This window comes from Lonchura striata, chromosome 6 (genome assembly GCF_046129695.1).
Source record: "Lonchura striata isolate bLonStr1 chromosome 6, bLonStr1.mat, whole genome shotgun sequence".
NCBI classification, from domain to species: Eukaryota; Metazoa; Chordata; class Aves; order Passeriformes; family Estrildidae; genus Lonchura; species Lonchura striata.
In genome coordinates this window covers 39293044-39313324 of record NC_134608.1, presented here as the reverse complement: position 1 = coordinate 39313324, position 20281 = coordinate 39293044, and the positions used below count along the sequence as shown (strand labels likewise).

The window sequence follows — 20281 nt, the reverse complement described above, 5'->3', positions numbered from 1 at the left end:
AAGGTACTCGGGACCTGAAGGACATGTAATACTTTCTCCTTTTCCCCACTCACTTTCTCCTGTAGGAATTAGAAAAGAAAAGAGTTCACAAGAAACAAGTAAGAGGACAAAGTATCTTTCACTGAATTTACTCTCATGCAAAGCTGACGACGAAAAGTCTCATGGGCATAACTTCAGTGTTTGTATAAACCTAAGACTGTGTATTTGAAACTGCATACTCTTTTTTTTCTTACCTGCTAAGTATTGCCACATAAATTTCAACACAGGACTATTATTGATGCAAGTCTATGCCACTGCTCTGGCCTCACAGAAGTTGTCAGGACTGTGTCTATGGTGTCTCATTAAAGCAGAGAGCAGCACCATGGTTCTGGTTCATGTGCAGTGGGAGCACAGAGCCTTCCCCCGGGCGCTGCACCGCACGCTCATGGCAGGCCCTGGGCTGCTGCTTGTACAGCAGAGCACCTGTCCATGCTGGGGCAGACTTCCTGCTGCAGCGCCACAGCTCCCTGAAATGAGATTTATGCAAACTGGCTCAAGTGTGATGTCACAGCGCAGATAGACCCAAGGCCTATCTGCCTTCTACAGACATTTGATAAAATCAGGAACTTCGCATACAACTCGGGAAGAAGTTCACCTCAGAACCTATTAGGGCAAACTATGAAAACTTGTTAGGGTCCTCCTGTCCTGAGATCCACCACTGCTAAGGGACTTCACAGAGTCCAAGGATCTCACTTTTTTTTTTTTCCTTTTCTTTTTTCTTTATTTTTCCTTTTTTCCTCCCATTTTTAAAATATGATTTTTTGCAAGTCAGTTATTCTGGATGTTTGAAAACTGAATTAAGAAAAATTCACTCAGAAGTTGGCTGAATGTTGCAAGCTTGCAAGATGGAAGGATTTCCCCTTATTCCCCCTGTGAGTATATGAATTTATTTGTAATATGGATCATTTGGTTCAGTAGTAAAAGGCAAAGTAAACCAGTTTTATTTATTTGAGAATATCTCTGGTTTGGTCTGTATTTATAATGTCAGGAAGTTTGGCTTAGGTCAATATATAAAACTAGTGACAACACTGCAATGAAAGGGAAATTAACATTTCCTCCCCAAACTTGTATCTGATTTTGATCTCCATTTGTTTTCAGAGATTAAATGTATGGTATTTTTGTACATGGCATTTATAGCAAGTCAGTAAATCTCTCTTCTTCAGTGCCACCTACGTGATATAAAAGCCGTCTTTCTTCAGATTGTAATTCTTAATCATCTGAAGTCTCTGACATAGTTTATGTATTTAACTGTCTACTAATCTGTGAGAGAATTGTTGAATGTTCATTTGCATATTGCAGATTTTAGGATTCTGTGTGTTCTTTTCAATGATGGCATTTTAGTTTTTAACTTAATATTTTCTTAAATTCTCTTGAATTCACTAACTGTGAAAAAGTAATTGGCATATGGGGAAAAACCTGCGGTCCTTATTTGATTCTTTCAATGTTTTCTCTAAGATATAAATTTTTCTGTGTGCTTATGGGGCAGGTCTATCCTTTCCTTAACTCTGAAGAATTGTTGCACTGCTGTAATTTATCATATGATGATTTAAAAAATTATTATTTATGGAAAAAATAATGTCATTAACCTGGTGTTCACAAACCAGCCTTAATGGGAAATCTCTAAACAGAATGGGTGCAAGAGGCCTTAATTAGATTTCATTAAGTTTGTAGAAGCTGAAGACGTGCCAGATAAGGTGGTTCACTTTGCTTTTTATGTGGTAGATGGCTTACAGTAGTTGCTATACATGTGACAGAGAAGAAAAGAGACAATGCAGATCCAAGAGGTTTTTCGCAAAAACTTGTATCAAGTTCTGGCTTTGTCTTGTCCCATTTAATGAAGACTAAAAACATTTCTTATCTTCCATCCAGAAAAGTTGCCCTTTGAATTCCTATCATGTTCAGAATTCATGATGACTGACTGAAAGTATTTATCTTATTTTTGGGGGAGACCCTTTATTTTCTCAGTTTATCATCAGTGCCCCTGAAATCACCTATCTACTCAAAGGGTGAGGAGACTACAAATATTTTTCTTATTCTTAAATATGCAGAATTTCCCAATGGGTCTGGTGCAAGTGCAACAGAATAGAAATCTGAATAGAAACTAACTAAAAAAAAAAAAACATATATAGAGATTTCTCAGTATGTTACTTGTTTGGCTTAAAAAAAATAAATTAAAAAGAAACACAAATCTTGTTGTCCTTAGCTACCCCAGAAAACTACATCTCCATTTAAAAAAAAAAAACAAAGCAATTGTTAATTTTTTGTCCATTTATTAACTCATAGCCAAGTTTTCTGTCTCTTTTTTCCCCCAGAGTTGAATTCCAGGACATATGTTGAATAAATTGAGTGAAAATCTAACACAGTTTGGCCCATATTCTAATTTGTTTTGTAGTTAATATTCTGTCTGGGTTGTGTTCAGATGAGCAATACAACTGGCAGTGAAAAACCAAGTGCATCTTCATTAAGCACTTGACAGGGCAACTTGATTTTTTTTGTTTTGTGATTAAACTGCCAAAAATTGAATATTGTTGTTTGTTTTTTCAAAACTGCTTTAAGTGCACTTTGAGCACTGCAGCTACACTCCTGCATGTCTGTGTCTCCTGGGGCTTTTTCAGTGGGGAGACACAAGCCTGTTTCTAGGCAGGGGTTGCAGCAACACTTCCCTCCTCCACCCCTCCCCGTTCAGTTGAGGGTGGGTCAGTAACTGCTTTTTCTTGCCCAAGCTAGGAAATTCTTATCCTTCAGATGGAAAACACTGTTTAAATTGTTTGGGAGTACTGCATCTTCCTCTGAAGATTAGAAATTTTGTGGGGAAAAATTCTGCAAACTGGGTCTGTGTCTTCCAGTGCATGGTAGAATTCAGTTGTGTTACGGGTCAGAACATTATTAAGTCAAACACTTTTGCCTGAAGAGGGTTCCAGTTTTATATGAATCCTTAAGTAGCCACCTGTAGAAATCATAGCTTTGAATGAAGTATTTTTGCATGAGAGCAAAAATGCCCCACAGAAGTATTCTGTTCCACATAACTGCACTGCCAACATGGTCCAGTGAGGATGGCCCAATGAGTAATCATGCTAGTATTTTTACTCATCTTTTCTAAAATAGTTATACTGTAATTTTTTTCCAAGGAAATAAAATTAATCTTGACCTTAAAGCTTGTATCAGCGGCACATCGCTGGAAATTGTCTGAAGTATTTTTGAATCACATGCCTCTGAATAGTTATACCAAGATAAAAAACAGATTAGCATTTAGTGATTTTACAATTTCCTGGAATCTTCTGACAAAGTCTTGGGGAATAACAAAATTTTCAGACTGCTATTCAGTTGAGTCCAATGTGTCTCTCTTAACCAATGCCAACTGAGGCTTTCTCTGACTGGTTTTGTGGCTTTTCCCTTGAGTTTCAGGGCAAAGATGGAAGACTGAGGCCACTCCTCATTTATCAAGTCTGTGACAGAAAGTATTGTTTGTTGACCTCTCACTCTAGGGTAGAATACTGTCTTAGATAGTGCACTGCACCTCATGGCACGCATGAAAGGAGATACCAACTTTAGACCACAGTTATGGGATCCTAACAAAGCTTTCAGTCATTCTTATACATGGAAACAACCGATAGAACAAATGGCCATTGACATCAGTTAAATATTAAACATGAGCTATTCTTTGCTTTTTGTCAGGAGTAACTAAACAGTTCAGTGTCATGGAAGAGCTGTCAGTAAGATGATGAAATGGGTGTGGGTGGGGAGGTTCCAGAGAAGGACAGGGCAAGTGGGTAAAGATTGGCACAAGAGGCAACAGCAGTACATGGTGAAACCTCTTCTCTCTTCTTAGAGGAAGCATTTCTAAAGAAACTTTTCTAAAAATAACCAAAACAACAACCCCCCCCAAAAAATACAGAAAGCAATTAAAACTATGTTATTGAAAATAGACTCTCTGATAAATGGAGGGAAATATCCCACTTTCCCATAGGATAATCAGAGAGAATACATGCTGTTATATGTCCTTCTAACCACCATCTGATTACATTTATGATAAGTAGACTTTTAAATATTTAATATACATCTTTCCATGTTGGTTAATGGGGGCCCTTGAAGATCAGGCACGAAGATAGAAAGCGGTGGCATTACAAGTCCTTTGTGGGGATGGGTCCAGTGGCATGAGTTAACAAGGATAAACACATACATATTTTATCAAAAGGATCACTGGACAGGAAACAAATCCAAGGACAAAGATTCCAAGAATCCAGAATAAAAAAATGTTAAGCCCCAGACTTTCAAACCCAATGCCCTATGTAAAATAATTTTTAGACGTTGAGTATCTGCAAGTTACTCTGCAGTCAGTCAGATCTGTAAATATTAAGAGAATCACTGTTTTAAGAGTCTATTTAACACACCTCCCTTTAGCTCTGGTCATTGAATATACATCTGAGCTGTAAAAGTAGCTTTTGACTTGTAAAATATTTAATTCCCAGCTGTCAGACTGGGAGACACTATTGGCTGTTAATGTATATTTGTCCAAAGTGAGGGAGTTTGGAAACTGAGAGAAGACAACACAGGAAAAGCACAATTAGGAAAAGCCAAATGTATTTTTCTATGGCTAAAATACATATTGTTATCTACTTTTGCACTAATGCTTGGCCTTCCTGCCAAGCTATACTTCTGTAAAGATATGAGTGATATCTTGTTGTATCAGTGGAAATTTTAGCAAATTAAGCCTCAATTGATAGGATACTGATTTATTTCTAAGTTAGTTTAATTTTGGCTACATAGTTACCAGTGTTTAAAGCTTCAATGCATTTAGATATTGACTTCTTAATAATTTCTATAAATTTCTAGTTTTAGTTGTGAGGAAACAGAGATTTTTATTTCAAACACTGTACATTTATATGACTTTTTCCCAACTAGTATGATATGCATTTTCCATTTAGATGTTGACATTTCCCCTTTCACATAACATGAATGCTTTCCTTTGAATGTTAGTAATTAATAATATTAATTATAATTAATATTAGTTTTTAATTTATAATATAAATTATAATAATTTAAAATTCTGAATATGAAGACATAAGTTTATATACTTAACAAGAAGCATATATTTAGGGAAATGAAATCAACTAATGTGGGATGAACTAATTTGCAAAGATAATGAAAAGGAGAAATAGAAATTCCATTTGGAACTTTATCCTAAAGAAAGCAAAATACAGTCTCAGTACTTTTTCTTGTCAGAGATCAGAGTACACTAAAGGTGGAAGGAATGAAGATGAGTAAGTACCTATAACCACAGAGAGAACACCAAGAAAATACACAGAGAGAAAGCAGAAACATTGAGGAAATGCATGCTGTACTGACTTTTTGACCACCCCCCTGAAATCTGGAAAACAGGTTATACTTCCCATTGTATCTCCGTGTGAATAAAGGGCAATTCTACTGTAATCACATAGATTTGGAAAGGGAGACTGTACCTACAGTATAGCTCTGAAGACCAGAGAAGTGTCCTGTCACTGGTATCCCTGCTGTGGGTGCAATTAAAGGATGACATGTCTCTTTTCCTTAGTTTTTCCCTTATAAAGCCTTTTTTTGTGGTTTATCATCATCTCAAGATTTCCCTAAAGCAATTATCTGTCACCATCGATTATATTTGGAGCTTGTAGCCAGGTGATGGATTTTTCTCCTGAGGCCTTAAATATTCCATGGATCTGACTCCCAGTTAGTGTGTATGCTGAAACTCAAAAGTTTTATAGAACACATTGGCTGCTGCTAAGGATTTATCAAGTTCCAGAATAATTTCTGGAAGTGTTTTGTTCGGGTTTTGTGGTATGTGTTCCAACATCTTAATCCTCAGAAAGGGACAATCTTTGAATCCCCAAATTCCAGCAGAATGAACTGAAGGAGTTAACCAGAAGAATTAAAGAAACCAGAAAAAAAAAGAAGTCCTTTCCTTTTGCTTGCTGTTTATCTACCACCTCCATCTGGATTTTAGTGGCAGCTGCTACCTTAGGTTCCATTTCTCAAGCAGTCTAGAGGAGTAAGAAAAAGAGAAGCTGTCCTGTATTTCTGTCATGCTGTTACCACAGCATAATCTTTAAAAATGCAGGTGTTCCAAAAATGTGACAGGTTCATGGAAGGAAAGGATTTGGGGCATACAGATAGGCATATGAAATATAAACACAAGAAATATAAACACAAGAAATACACTCATCATGTAGTTGTCCTCTTATTTATATTTGTCCTTCAAAGTTAGTTATGATGGAGTCATTAGTAGAATTAAAATTTTTCTATGAACACCTAGAAATGCTAGAAGTAGATTCCTCTCCAAAAAAAGGCAAGAAGCTGGCGGAGTTCTCCTTTGCTGTTGACAGTACAAGAATTTTGTTTGGATTAGAAGGAAGTACTGTAAAAAACTTAACTGGACTAGGGTTTAACAAAACCCCATGACAGGCACTGTCTTTCTCTAACTCTTCACTCTGTAAATAAATAAGAAGGAACATTAAATGAAGTAAGAAAATTGTGAACAACTAATAATAAACAACCTATATTGTGACGACATAAGGTCTTGCTCAGTGTTCAAATTGTAATACTAGGTCTAAGGAGGAAGAAAAGTGGGAAAGTTACCCTATGTTACCTTTTAAAGAAGATAGAGAGGATTTCAGTTCTACAGCCAAGCATGCTACTCACATTTGGACTTCTTAAGTCTTCACTGTGTGTATCTAAAAGCCCTGTGCAGTTGATTTGAACCAGTAAATATTTAGAGGTCACCTTGGACAGTAACTGAGAAAGAAAATGTGTTTACACCCTCTGATACAGTCAGCATCACTATCCTCCAACTGCCACCATTTAGTCAGACCTAGTAGAAACAATATGTTTAGGCAAGACAAGTTTCTGCTTTCTTTTTTGTGTGCAGGAATAACAATAATCATCATTATCATAATCATCATCATCATTATCATCAATAAAAGAAAATGCCTGTTACTGCCAAAGAAAATATTTCACCTTTACTTGTGCGTAATATCTACAACAGCTCTAAAGCAGTATCCTCAGAAGGCTGGAGTGTGGGATACAAGGGATTTCTGTATTACAACTGGACAAGTTCTGCTACACAGGCTGGGTCTCTTTTCTACTGGGATTATTCTTTTCTTCTCCAAAACCAGTGTTTGGCATCACACATTTCTGCTGATTCAGTAATAACTTGAAGTCTCCCTTTTCTTTCCCTAAGCAATATAAAATGGGTTGGCATTGGCCCTTCACAAACTATATGAATAATTTGGAAACTATTTGTATAAACTTACTGTTCTAAAAATTCCTCTTCTTTTTACAGCCCTCTGATGATATGGTACCCTATGATTCAGATCTCTACCGACAGCCCCATGACTATTACCAGTATCTCAACAGTGATGGAGAGAGTCATGGCGGTAAGTCAAAAAATATCTCCTTGGAGCATAAAGTATCATGGGTTACCACAGGAAATGGATTTTGGACATACAAGAAAATAACACATTTATTGCTGTGATCTATAATGTATAGGAACACATTTTTGAATCAGGAACAAAAATTATTTTATTAATAATATGATACTATTATATTATTTGTTACAATCCAGCAACTGCAACATGGTTTCTCTGAAAGAGCATTTTAAAAAGCACTCTATGATGCAAGGAGTTCCCAGGAAAGTAGGATCTCATGATCTCTATGCTTCATTATCTTTAGTGTGTTTTTACTTTCCTCTACAGATCAAAAGCATTCAGCTTGCTTCTCAGCTTTTTAAGGACATAGATTTGCAACCCTGTATTCCTCTTCTTGTGTTCCTATGTCCAAGTCCCATTTCACTTAGGTCCTAGAGAATTTATTTGTGCTTAGCTTTCTTTGGTATTTAGCCTTTTTCAACTCCATATTTTTTCTCTTTCTTTTGATCTCTATTGCATGCTGCCACACCTAACTTTAACTTTCACTCTTCCTCCAGTACACCCAAGTACTTCCTGTCTCTAAAGCTATGTAAAACTTCCTCGTAGCTGTTTGTACATAAGCATATCTCAATGTAAAAATGCTGTATGATAATTCATTACTTCACGTTATGTATGTGATTTCAAAGCTTTGTTGTCTATATTTCAATGTTGCCTGGGCACTGGACTCAATATCAATGCAGAGGTGAGAGTCTTGCTTTGTGAATTTTATGTCCCGTGCAATACAATGGTCCAGCAACAGCACCCTGGAAATACCAGAGTCAATATTGACTCAGGAAGGAAAAGCACCGTTCTACTCTATTACTGGTGGCAGTCCCTGCAGGTCCTGGAGTTTCCCTGAAAGAATCCCACTGAAATAGCAATTAGACCCATTGCTGTTATAATTTAAGACATGAGCTAATCATAGTAGGGCACTTTTTTGTGGCAACAAAAGAGCAGTGAGTTACTGAGTAAGATTGCTCTAAGCATTTTGCAGAAAGAGATTCCTACCTAAATTTGTTCTCTACACTTCATCCAGGAAACACCTATGATATTCTTAACACCTGAAGACAAAGAATTAATTCAGTTTTTATAAGTTATCTCATGACATCTGTCAAGTCTCATTAATCAAACACATCAAATTCCACATGGAAATTCAGGGTTTTTACATTATTCCCCATACCTGTTTGCACATTCATAAAACAGGATAACATTCATTATCTCAAAAGGAAATTGTGACAATTATACAATAAACATAAAAGATGCCATGAAGGAAAAAACACTGGGAAATAAGTTTTCTGTCATTAAATCTAGGCTACCTGAAGCAAAAACTTCCCTTTATCTTTCATAATTTAATTACCCCATCTGGTTTACTGCCCATTTTTCTACTGAAAGGCTGCTTCTAGGCTACATTTCTCAGATCACTAGCATCATTTAACTATTTGTCTGTTCCTAAAGTTGTGCTGCACTTGTCCTAAAGACCCCAAAAACATATTTTTAACTCCTATAGTAAGTGCTTATGGAAGAGGCAATCTAAACCCAGCCTGCACATTTCAATCAAATTTTTATTTATGAAAGCACCTGTAATATAGTTGGTTGTGTATAAATATCACAGAGCATATATAAATATGCCCTGTGCTGCCCTGAATTGCTCACAGTCCAAAAGAGCAATGAACAACCAAAAAATACAGATGGATACTAAAATCCACAAATTATTGTAGTTACCTTCTTTCTGATAAACATTGACAATCTCAACTTTGAGTTTCATTTTGTTTACATGACAGAAATATGGAGTCTTGAGAAGAGCCATGCAGAAGGGCAGGAAAAGGATGCCACAAAGTGCATTTAGAAATATGTACTAAGTGTTCAGAACAAAGTGAATAAATGCACAATGATTGAAAAATTGAGGGGAAAGGAATAAAAAGGTGCTGCAGTGACAGCAGTAAAAGAGACAAGAACCTGATTAGACAGGAGAATAAAAAGAAGAAATAAGAGCAGAATTGTGAGAGAGAAGTTCTGCTTGAGGTACAGTGAGATTACTGAGAATACATAAAAATAATTTTGCAGGTTTACTCAGTACCACTGTGCACCTCAATACTACTAGTTAATGCCAATAGGCAGAATAATACTTCTGATTTTTCTGACAAAGGATTGTTAAAGAAATAGGAAAATTTCCTGAGGTGTCAGACTACCTCTCTCTCACCAGTAGAAAATTAATTTTGTGAAAGGGAGATGGCAATGTCATAACCTGTATGCATGTGCTGCATGCATTACTGTCCCTTTTCCCTTAATATAGACCTGAAGGAAACCCTTATTCCATATTTACACAAATAGGTAGTAAAGTCCACAAAAAATCTGTAGATCTGTGCCACTAGTAAGTACTATTTAGGAAATAATTTCCAATAAGTGAACACTGAAATTAACAAGCAAAACCACAGCATGATATGTTCATCACCACAAGCATTGTGTGAGATTATTTTCTGTACTGCAGTGTAACTCTGTTTTAAATACTGTAATAAACACAGAGACACAGTCATGCTGGACAGAAGCTCCTTTGAGTGACTATGTATTAGTCCATCACCCTACCTTGAGCTTGTAAGTCTTTAAGTGTAACAGCATATTTTGTAACACTGATGCAATCTTAGTAATTACAAAATTCCACTGCAGCTTTGTATCTATGTTATTACCAAACATTGTAGGTTTAGTAAAAATCACTTTTTGTATGAAGCTGAGTGCTGACACTTGTTCACTTCGTTGCTAGCCTCATGGAACTTACTAGATTTCATTATCTGGGCTTTTATTTTTGTCCCACATCCTGAAGTAACATGACCATTTAGGAATCTCAGCTTTGATTTTATTAGCCCACATAGAAGTAGAGGAATGTCCAAACATGTGAACCTTAGTCCTAAATGCTATAGGAAAAAGAGAAAGAATTCCACATTTCATTTAAAAATCCCCTCTCTTCAAAGCTATCCTCATGATTTGATGGGGCTTGACCCATAGGCCATTTGGTATAATTAAAGTCATGAAGCTTGTGAAGTGAGAGCTAATGAGATTCTATTGTTTTAGATAAGACTGATGCTCTGCCCAGGACCACAGCACTCTTCTCAAAGGTGATTCTGTAGTGTCAGATCAAGACACTGAGTTTCCTGCGTCCTTCAATATTTTTCTCATTTCCTCTATGAGTTTTTCCCTTTACTTGCTTTTTCAGATGTGCAAAACACAGTGGGATCTTGTAAGCTATGCAGTGTGGAGCAGTGAAAGAAGCCCCCTCCTAGTTCAGCATGTGTTGGAAGATCAGGCCAGCCCAGCCCAGAGCACCCAGGGGCGCTGGCGCAGCTGTGCCTGGGCAGAGCCGGTGCTGACAGAGCGCTCACGCTTCCGCCTCCACAGCTGCCGCAGGAATCCTGCACGCTGGGCACTGCCTTGTGCACACTTAGCCCATTGCTCCACATTTATTACAAATTTGTTACCTTCCTTGAGCCTGTTTCATATTCTGACCGCTGGTTCTACCATTATTCATCTATTAAAAGGAGCAAAGCCATTTGCAGCGATGAGGAGGTGCATGAAAAAGTTCAGTCGGGTTTTCTCACTTGTGGAGTGAGGATCTACCTCCATTATTAATATTAACACAATGCCTTTAGGTCAGCTATTGCTTCCCAACAGGCTAACATCCTCTCTGTCATGGGAGGGAGTTCAGAATTCATTATTGTCCTTCCTCTAACCTTTCACTACATACAAGACCAAAACAAACATGATCTCCATGTCTCTGTAAGAGAATTTTTTTCACATCCTCTTTCACTTCACATGAAATTTCTCATAATGACTCCGTTGTGTAGGTATAGCTTGGCTTTTAATGACATTTTCCTTTACCCAAAAAACAGGCACTTTCCATACCTAGAATTTTTATCTCTCTTTTTCTTCCGTCTACCTTCATGTTTTAGAGAAAAGAACAAAATTGGTATATGTAACTGATATAACACTAACAAAGAACATAGAAGTAAAGAGTTTCTGGTAACTGAAATGTCTGGAAATATTTAAAGTTTTCTCATTTTATTTTCATATGCAATAACCTAGTCAGGATGGTTAACTGCAGAAGGACTTTTGGAGACGACTTGTAATTTCTCTTCTAATGTTACTAAACCAATATTGTTTTTCCTAAGCATTACTGGGAAATTATAGATATTTTGGAAAGAATAAGGACTTAGCTCCGTATCACAAATTGAATATTTGGACATAAGTTTGTGTTTAAGAAATTTCTGATATAGATTTTTTGGTAGTGTAATACTATTATGTCATTACTTTAAATCATATATGCTGTGTTAATAATATTATTTTATTCATTTTTACAGCAGCATCTAATTCCATCAAAAAGGAATTTAGAAATTAATATGATAATTACTATTTAGTTATTAGCATGAATATGCATAAATAGTGTACCATGGGTTAATTGATCTGCCAAGAGAAAAGTGAAACAGTTCTGGAGCAACAGTAACCTTGTCATAGGCTCCAAAAAACTAAGAGGTATCTTGAAGTATAAAAACCTTATGGCTGATAAAAAAAAATCTTAAAATAATCAAAAGTGGAGCACCTAGAGGGTGCACAGATACTCATGGCTATGGAGGTCAGATAAGTTCTTAGTTCTCTCTTGGCCACCACATTTGCTGCTAGTAAGACATTCCACAGCTGAAGACCTGCCACCGACAGCCTCAGAGACTTTTTCCTGGGCTTTGTCATTCTCCCAGTTATGCACTGATCTCATTTGCTGTTGTGGGTTATGAGTGACAAGGGATCTTTGAGAATATGCATTGCCCTCTGACAGAGCACTTTGCACACAGCAAGCAGAGCCAGATCATTCTAAGGAACAAGAGTTTAGATTATTCCTGTATTCTCAACAAGTTAATTTGCAGAGCTGCCCATGGTATATGGGACCTCAATGGTTGGCTCTACTTAGAGAAATCTGCACTAATTTATCTCAGAGAAAGCATGAGTTAGTGTGGCTCAGTCTTCCAAGTAAATGGACAAGGTTCACACTGAAAGTGCTCAAAGCTTCCTACACAGCCTTAGGTAAATTATGCATTTAAACTCACACACTCTGCTGTTTCCTGGGTTGAAGTAGAAGTGGATAGAAAAGCACCCGGGTCCTTTGCATCCATAAACCCTACTTTTTTACACTAGAAACTGATTTTTTTTGTCTTGAACTGCAATGTGAAGAAGTGCTACTGTGCATTGTAGTTATCTTAGGGCTATAAAATCCATACATAGCCCATAGAAAGTGCCACAGAACAAAGTGAAGAAATGACAAATGCAGCAGCTCCCTGGATGCTTTTATAAGTACATTTCCACCCCTTTCACATGCAGTGGTGGGGTTTATTAATGAATCAGAAAATCAGAAAGGGCCAAAAAGTAAGTGCTGGTGTAATAAATGATCTCATAGAGCCTCCAAATAAATTTCTACTGGCCTGAGCACAAAAACAGCTGAAAGAGCTTTCAGCTTCTCAGGTACGAGTGTGCTTGGTATAAACATATCACTGAGTTCACTCTAAAGGAAGCCACATCCAAAGACACTCCCCTGGATTTCAAATCCTCAATGTGATTACACTTAACTGTTTGAAACACAAATGGGGAAAGACGAGGAGATAGGAGATAAGAAAAAGAACTAAGTTGATATTTAAGAAAAATATTCACAGCACATTAATATCCAGATGTCACGCACAATAATATATTGCAGAATGAGACCGTTCCTCTATGAATTTAACTACATTTAGAGAAACATGTTCAATTCTGCCCATTGTGTTATTGGAAGGAGGTCAACAGCTGGGAGGGAGCCTGGAGAAGTGTACAAATGTGAATAGGGGGGTGAATATACTGATTTACACTGAAAGACTCAGAGCCGATGCTAGCTTAAGGGATAATTAGAAGTAGAGTGTAAGAGTACATGACAGCAATGTGAAAACACATACATTTAAAAAATTATTTATAATTTTTAAAAATTAATAAAGGATTAATTTAATGTGGAACAGTAAGATATAAATTAGAACTGTTACACAGAATATCATAAAGAAATTTCAACCATGCATACAGTGATAGACAAAAAGATGAACCCTGGAAGATTAGTTCCAAGCTCAGTCAGAGCAGAGGCTGTAGTGTTGACACTGATTTTAAAAACAGGTAGCACACAAATCTTTGCAAAATTATGTATGCAGCTGTTGTATATGTGAAATAGAATTAGCAATACTTCACATTTCTTGTAGGAAATTTTAAATTTTGAGCAGCAAATACAACATTCTAAAAAGCTGAAGGGTTTTGTTGAACTAAAAAAGCCGGAAATCTAAAACTGAGAATGACATGGAATTTAATTTCAAAGATAAATGAATCAGGAAACATTATAGTGGTTAGTTAAGTACTTCTTTATATTTTTGGAAAAAAACCCCAAATTATCACAGAAATTTCAAATGTACTAAAGAGATAAAAAAGGTAGAAAGAGAGTCTGCATTAGAATTCAGCCTTCCTGTATACAGTGTACACCAGATTTCCAAACATGTTTATCCTTTTATTCTCTAGTATTGGTACTTAAAAATGTGTGATATAGCAAAACAGCAGGAAATATCTAGAAAAGTGCCTTTCCTGCAGCATTCCTGAAATTTTATTAGCACAGTAAAATAAAGACAGAAGATAGCTGCAGAATAATCTTTACGTTTTTTTCCACCTCCTCATTTCCATGCCATGAGGAAGAGTGTAATAATAATATGACAGTATGTAAAACAGTAGAATTTGTCGTCTCAATAATGACAATGTTTTGAAACTTGTTATGGTCTCTTCTTGAGAAAGGTGCCAGCATTAACATCTTCTGCATCTTGTGTTAAATTGTCATTGAAATCCATCTCACTGTCTGAGAGTATTTTCCTACTTAAAGTGGCCTAAGTGATACTTCCCAGTGACAGGAATTTATGAGATTAGGAAAAGAAACCTTACAGGAATCTGTAGAGATTGTCAGCAGACAAACAGGTCAACAGGAGCGGTTTGGAGAGGGCAGAAAGGGCCGTGACAGGAGTAAGAATCAATGAAAGCCAGGTAAAAGCCATGCTTTTTCATCTTGCAATGATGGGCAATCTATTTTTACTTTCTTTAGATCATTATTGGGAATATCATCCGCACCACATGCATAGTGAATTTGAGACCTTTGGAGACAACCATTTCACAGAGCTGCAGAGTGTGCAGCCTCCCCAGCTGCAGCAGCTCTACAGGCACATGGAGATTGAGCAAATGCACGTCTTGGATTCTGCAATCCCAACCACACACATTGGACTCAACCATCAGGTATGGTTACCAGCCCTGCTCAGAACTTCAGAGAATAATTAATGGTAAAGAAAAGAATACATTGGGAAATGCATACAATTAAGTGAAAGAGATTTTTTTAAAGAGTTAGATTCTTAGGGCATGTAAAGCTTTTCACTCTAAAGACAAATGTATTTTAAACTTTCTTTTTACCTGGATAATGAGAAATCATGCTCCCCACACTGTCTAAAAAGAGAACTGCATTTTGTGGAGGTGTTTGGAATTTCAATTTTTGTTTAATTTGGAATGAAAATCAACTGGTTTGCAATTCTGCAAATGAACTAGAGCTGAGAAACTTTGTATCATCATAGCATGACTATTAAGAAGTAATTCTGAGCTTTAAAGTAGTTTTAAATATTTCCAAGGAAGCCTGACAGTTTTATATGACTTGTATGAGAAATGCTAAGACAAGCCACTGGCAATTCTACCACAGGCTGAGGAGATCCTACTTGTGCTTCTGTCTGGGAGTAAATATGTCACAAGCCAAAGCACAGTGTCTTGTCTTTGCTCAGATTTTACTTTAGGCCAGGCAATTCCTTGTAAAAAAAAAAAGATACTCCACTATGCAGTAGTCACCAAAGCACCAGTGAATTCTCACTGAAGCTGAAATTATAAGTGTTCCATCATACTACAAAGACACTAAGCACAGCAGATGTGGAAATCACTCTTGATCCTACAAGAATATGGCCAAAGTCATTACTGGGAGCAGTAAGAAAGCTGGAAGATCTTGTGCTAAAGAGAAGTACATGAAATGTCCTAAATACTAGACAGTGTAGAACTGAAGTTGGAGAAAAGAGTGTTTGCTGTATATAAGAGTACCCTTGCTGAAGCTTTGTAAGAAAAACAGCATGCATGGGCTTATCATTTGGGTTTCTCTGCTGAAAGCAAACTGAAATTGCATGTTAATAATGTATTAATCAAAAAGAAAGAAGAGAAAAAATAGCATGAGTAAGTTAACACTGACAACAGGAAACTGCAAGCCATCAAAAAATCAGGAATAGAATATAAGATGTAGATACAAACAAAGAATTAGGAACAGAAAGTTACAAATATAAAAAGTGCATCATGGAACAGCAGTCTGTGGGAAGCTTTGAGTTGTTTCAGTTGCTCATTGCAACTGCTAATACCTAATGACCAACCATTACCTCTGGCCAAGTGCAAAGGATGAAAATGGGCCCCTTTAGAGATGTCTTTGGAAGCACAACTGGAAAACAAGAGAGGGAACTTCTGCTTATCCATGTTCATCCTACTCAGCTATTTCATTTCAGGATCTTTCATTTCAGGATGAAAGGCAGGGAAGTAATTTTGTTACAACCATTGATAAAGAGCACTGTGATCTCCCTGTCCCACACCCTATCAAGCTGTGGATGTTAGTATAGACAATTAACCACTACCCTTCTTTTCCTTACCAGCGAGGAATCTTTGGCTTTTTACTTAACTTTTATTCCTAGAATAGCTCATGCAAACAGTATTTGGCATACTCTGAAGTTCAGCTTCTGGTGTGTCGCAGTCACAGTCCCAGGCAAAGAAAAAAGCAGAAAGCAAGTTTTAACCCTCCTTAAATTTGCTAGTTTTAAACTAGCATATTTGTCCTACAATATCAGAGTTAGTGTTTGCAGTAAAGGAGGAACATGCAAAGATATTTCTTTAATTTTCTGTGGATATCAGTTTACTTTGTGAAATCAAATTTGAAGTTTAATCTGTTCATGAACAAGACTTCTTTAAAAAGTTTTGTTAGCCTGACAAAAGGGGCCTCAGGAATATTAAAATAAGAAAAAAAAAAATTCATTCTGAAGGGAGAAGGTTGGAAAGAGAAGGTTGGAAAGCTGTAAGAACTTTAGAAAGAGGAAAATCACACATGGGTGCCACAGACCCTGGGAAAACTTCTGAACATGGAAAGTAGCTAGTAGTTCCTTAAGTTTTCTCTCTCCAGAACTGTATTAGTAACCTGCCTCTTTATAGCACATGGGTCAGTCCTCTGTGACTGTCCCAAAACTGTGTGACACTGGTGTAGAGGAAGCATAAGTAAAGCAGCCAGGGGAAGTAGGGACAGCATGGGGAAATTTCACTCAACTCCCCAGGATGGCCTCTGCAGCTACCTTTGCTTGAAAAACAGCATGTCCCTTCCCGCTGTCCCACTGTCCCACTCCAGCCCCAGAGAAGCGGTTCCTTACTCCCATACAACTTCCCAAAGCACTCCAGGTTTCCACAGCCCTTTTCTTGCAGGGGCCCCAGTCTCCATTCCCCTCCCCTGTAGGACATTGTCCCACCTTCTCATTCCCCTTCCCCCATGGCACAGTCTCTCCCTTCCTTCCTACCCCTGAGGCTGCAGCTTTCTCAACTGTAAAAAGCTGAAGGGGACCGTGGCGAGGGCTGAAGTTTCGCTCCCGGGGATCTGACAGGAAGCTTACACGCGCTCTTGCCCAATCCTGCCCTTCCTGCCAGATCGGCTGCAGCCAATCTGCCAACTCACTAACTGCCAGCTGCCGTGCCCCCAAACCAGCCCTTGGCACACGCCTTGTTGGGACATTTCAAGGTGGTGCAAAACTCCCCCAAACAGCCCCAACTGGGCCAAACCCAGCACGGGGTCAGTGGCTCATGAGCACCCACTGCCCACTTCAGCATCTGAGGTGCCCTGGGGACGGCACCGGGCTCAGAACATCCTTTTCTGCTGAAGGAGAAGAGCTGACTTTCTAGGACTATCATCTGTCCCATTTAATGAAAGCTGCATAAGATATGCTGCTGGGTTTGGGGGATGTTAGTTGGGATTTTTTAATGTAGGGACTGGGTTCTTATTCCCTGCCCTTCAGACTGACCTGTTTCACATTATGAAATAAGAAGATGCAATAATTCATGCCAACTGGTCATGTTTCCTAGCAAACCAGACCACAACTGAGAATTTACAGAGCTGAGGTATATTCCACACTGCTTCTGGCAAAACCTCTATATAAGGGCAAGAAAATTTGACACAAAAAATAGCTTGCTAGCTTTGCAGACAAGAAATTCCCCCTTAATGGGGAATTTTCAGATTGCCATTTGGGAAAAGAAAATATGGGCTGATATGATATATCCTTATCTTAGTGTTAAGGCTACTCCTCTCCTCATGGGGGAAGTTTAAGAGAAAAAGCTGACGGACCAGTACAATCCTATCTCCAAATTTGGACACAGTCCCATAGGGTTTCAGTGCCATCAGGAAGTACTGTGACTGAGAAAGGAAGAGGACAACAGACCCAAAGCCAGCCATGATAGGGCAGAACTGTTCATCTCTTTCGAATTCAGCTCCAGATGGTCTGTGTTAGGAAAAAGTTGTTCTGAAAAGTAGTTTCACTCTGGGGATAGACAACCAGGATCAGTAACTCATTAGGAAGAAAGCAAGCTTTGGGGAAATATGGGGAAGGGGGGCAGCGTTACTTGATAGGATATAAGATATGAGAAAGTTCTGACATTCACAATGTTACTCATTCTTCCCTCTGGTAAAGGTGCATGGTTGTCCATGTGTAAGTGTTGACTGTTATCTGAAAGTGTTCTTAATAGGATGGCATTTATTATAAATGCCAAAAACTAAGTCACTCAGCATTAAACTAAACATTTTCCCATACTTCTTTCTTTCCCCTTTTCTTTGTGCCTCTCTTCATTACATTTCCTTTTTTTATCTTGTTGCCCTACTCAATATCACTGCTTTCTCCCTCTACTACTCTGTTCTCCAAAAGGTGTCCTATTTGCCCCGGATGTACTTCTCTCCACCTCAGCCCAGCTCTGATGAGGAGGACATAGAGAGGCAGAGCCCCCCCTTGGAGGTTTCAGATGGGGAGAATGATGGTGTGGACCCTGGGCCTGGAATTATGCATGGAGAAACAGGTCAGTGAAAACAAAAGGGTTTTGTCAAGCTATGATCTGAGCAGGTGTTATATTACCATAAGGATAATGAAGAAAACTGTAGAACTGCTGTGCTAGTATTTTATGCCACTGGCAAAGCTTTTCTTTCCCTAACTCATTGCGCTCTTCCATCCTCTGAATCTCACAACCATAACTATCTCAAACTTCATTTCTTAATGTACTACCCTGCCTCCTTCATCTTTGTCTATTCAGGCTTCCTGAATGGAAATGGCTTTTGCCATTTCTACTCCAATTTCTATTAACAGCCAGGAAAACCAAGACAAGAAGGTTAAGGAAGAACCAATTAAAAAAAATATTTAGCTCTCTTTGCTCAGTATATGAGAGTCACATTCTGTATAACCTGCCAAAATTAGGTTCAAGTTTGTTTTGGATTAGCAATGTTTTTCAATTAACTTCAAATTAGGAAATTAATTTCAGATATTTAGCCATTTGAATTACTTAATTCTTGCTTTTTCTTCTTGGTATATCAACCTACATTTTGTCCTCACACTTTTACATAGTTTACTGTTATAAATGCTGCAAGCTGAAGAAATTATGCATCTTCCAAGGTAGCTGAAATACTTAGATACTTTCTGCTGTTTTTCCAGGAACTACACATAAATACTAATGCTCCACTGGCTTTCTTCTTTGACTCACACAGGCAGCAAGAAAAAGATCCGTTTGTATCAGTTCCTTCTGGACCTTCTTCGCAGTGGGGACATGAAGGACAGCATTTGGTGGGTGGACAAAGAGAAAGGTACTTTCCAGTTCTCCTCCAAACACAAAGAAGCACTGGCACATCGCTGGGGCATCCAGAAAGGCAACCGCAAGAAAATGACCTACCAGAAGATGGCACGGGCTTTGAGAAACTATGGCAAGACAGGGGAAGTCAAGAAAGTTAAGAAGAAGCTGACCTACCAGTTTAGTGGAGAGGTGATGGGAAGGGGGGCCACTGATAGAAAGCATTATCCTCACTGAGGCCATGGGACCCTAAGCAAGAAGAATAATGAGAGCTCCTGGCTGGATACCAGCAGAGGAGATGGACGCATCTTTCTCTTTGCTTCCTGTGCCCCCTTCTCTGCCTTTAAACAGCCTTTATCATCAGATGTTTCTGGTACGAATTCCCTTCTTCAGCATCTGAGAATCCTAATCATGACAGAATTCTTTGCTTCCATCCTCCAAGTTGGACAGAGTTGGGAAATTTAACAATGTACAAATATATTGTTGTCAGGAAAGATTTTTTTTTTTTCTAATTTTTTTTTGTTTTGATTGTATTGTAACTAAAGAATACAGCCAATGAAGTTTTGCCTCCAGAGGTGGTGCTGTGTCACTCACAGTGACACCGTGTTAGCTTCCAGCTTTTAAACTAGCATTAATACAGGCTCTGCCGCAGCTCTCAGAGCTAGAGAGAAGTTTGCAGATCTTGGAATGATACTCGTTCTTTTACATAGTAATAACATGTACATATTTAAGAAGATTAGATATAATGAAGTTTTGATGTTTGCATAATAAATGATTAGTTCACAAACAAATGTCATGCATTCAGTTATGCAGCTCTTGTGCAGTGTCTGAACAAAAGGTGCACTGGGTTATAG

At 38.0% G+C, this 20281-nt stretch overlaps 1 protein-coding gene across 1 annotated transcript; it reads left to right on the top strand.

Annotated features, from left to right (window-relative positions):
• Window positions 1-583: 583 nt before the first annotated feature.
• SPI1 (Spi-1 proto-oncogene) lies at window positions 584-19752 on the top strand. The gene is made up of 5 exons (XM_021533291.3): window positions 584-911; window positions 7352-7445; window positions 14605-14792; window positions 18521-18668; window positions 19348-19752. The coding sequence occupies exons 1-5, from the start codon at window positions 867-869 to the stop codon at window positions 19662-19664; spliced, it is 792 nt and encodes a 263-aa protein (XP_021388966.1). The 5' UTR covers window positions 584-866; the 3' UTR covers window positions 19665-19752.
• Window positions 19753-20281: the final 529 nt, after the last annotated feature.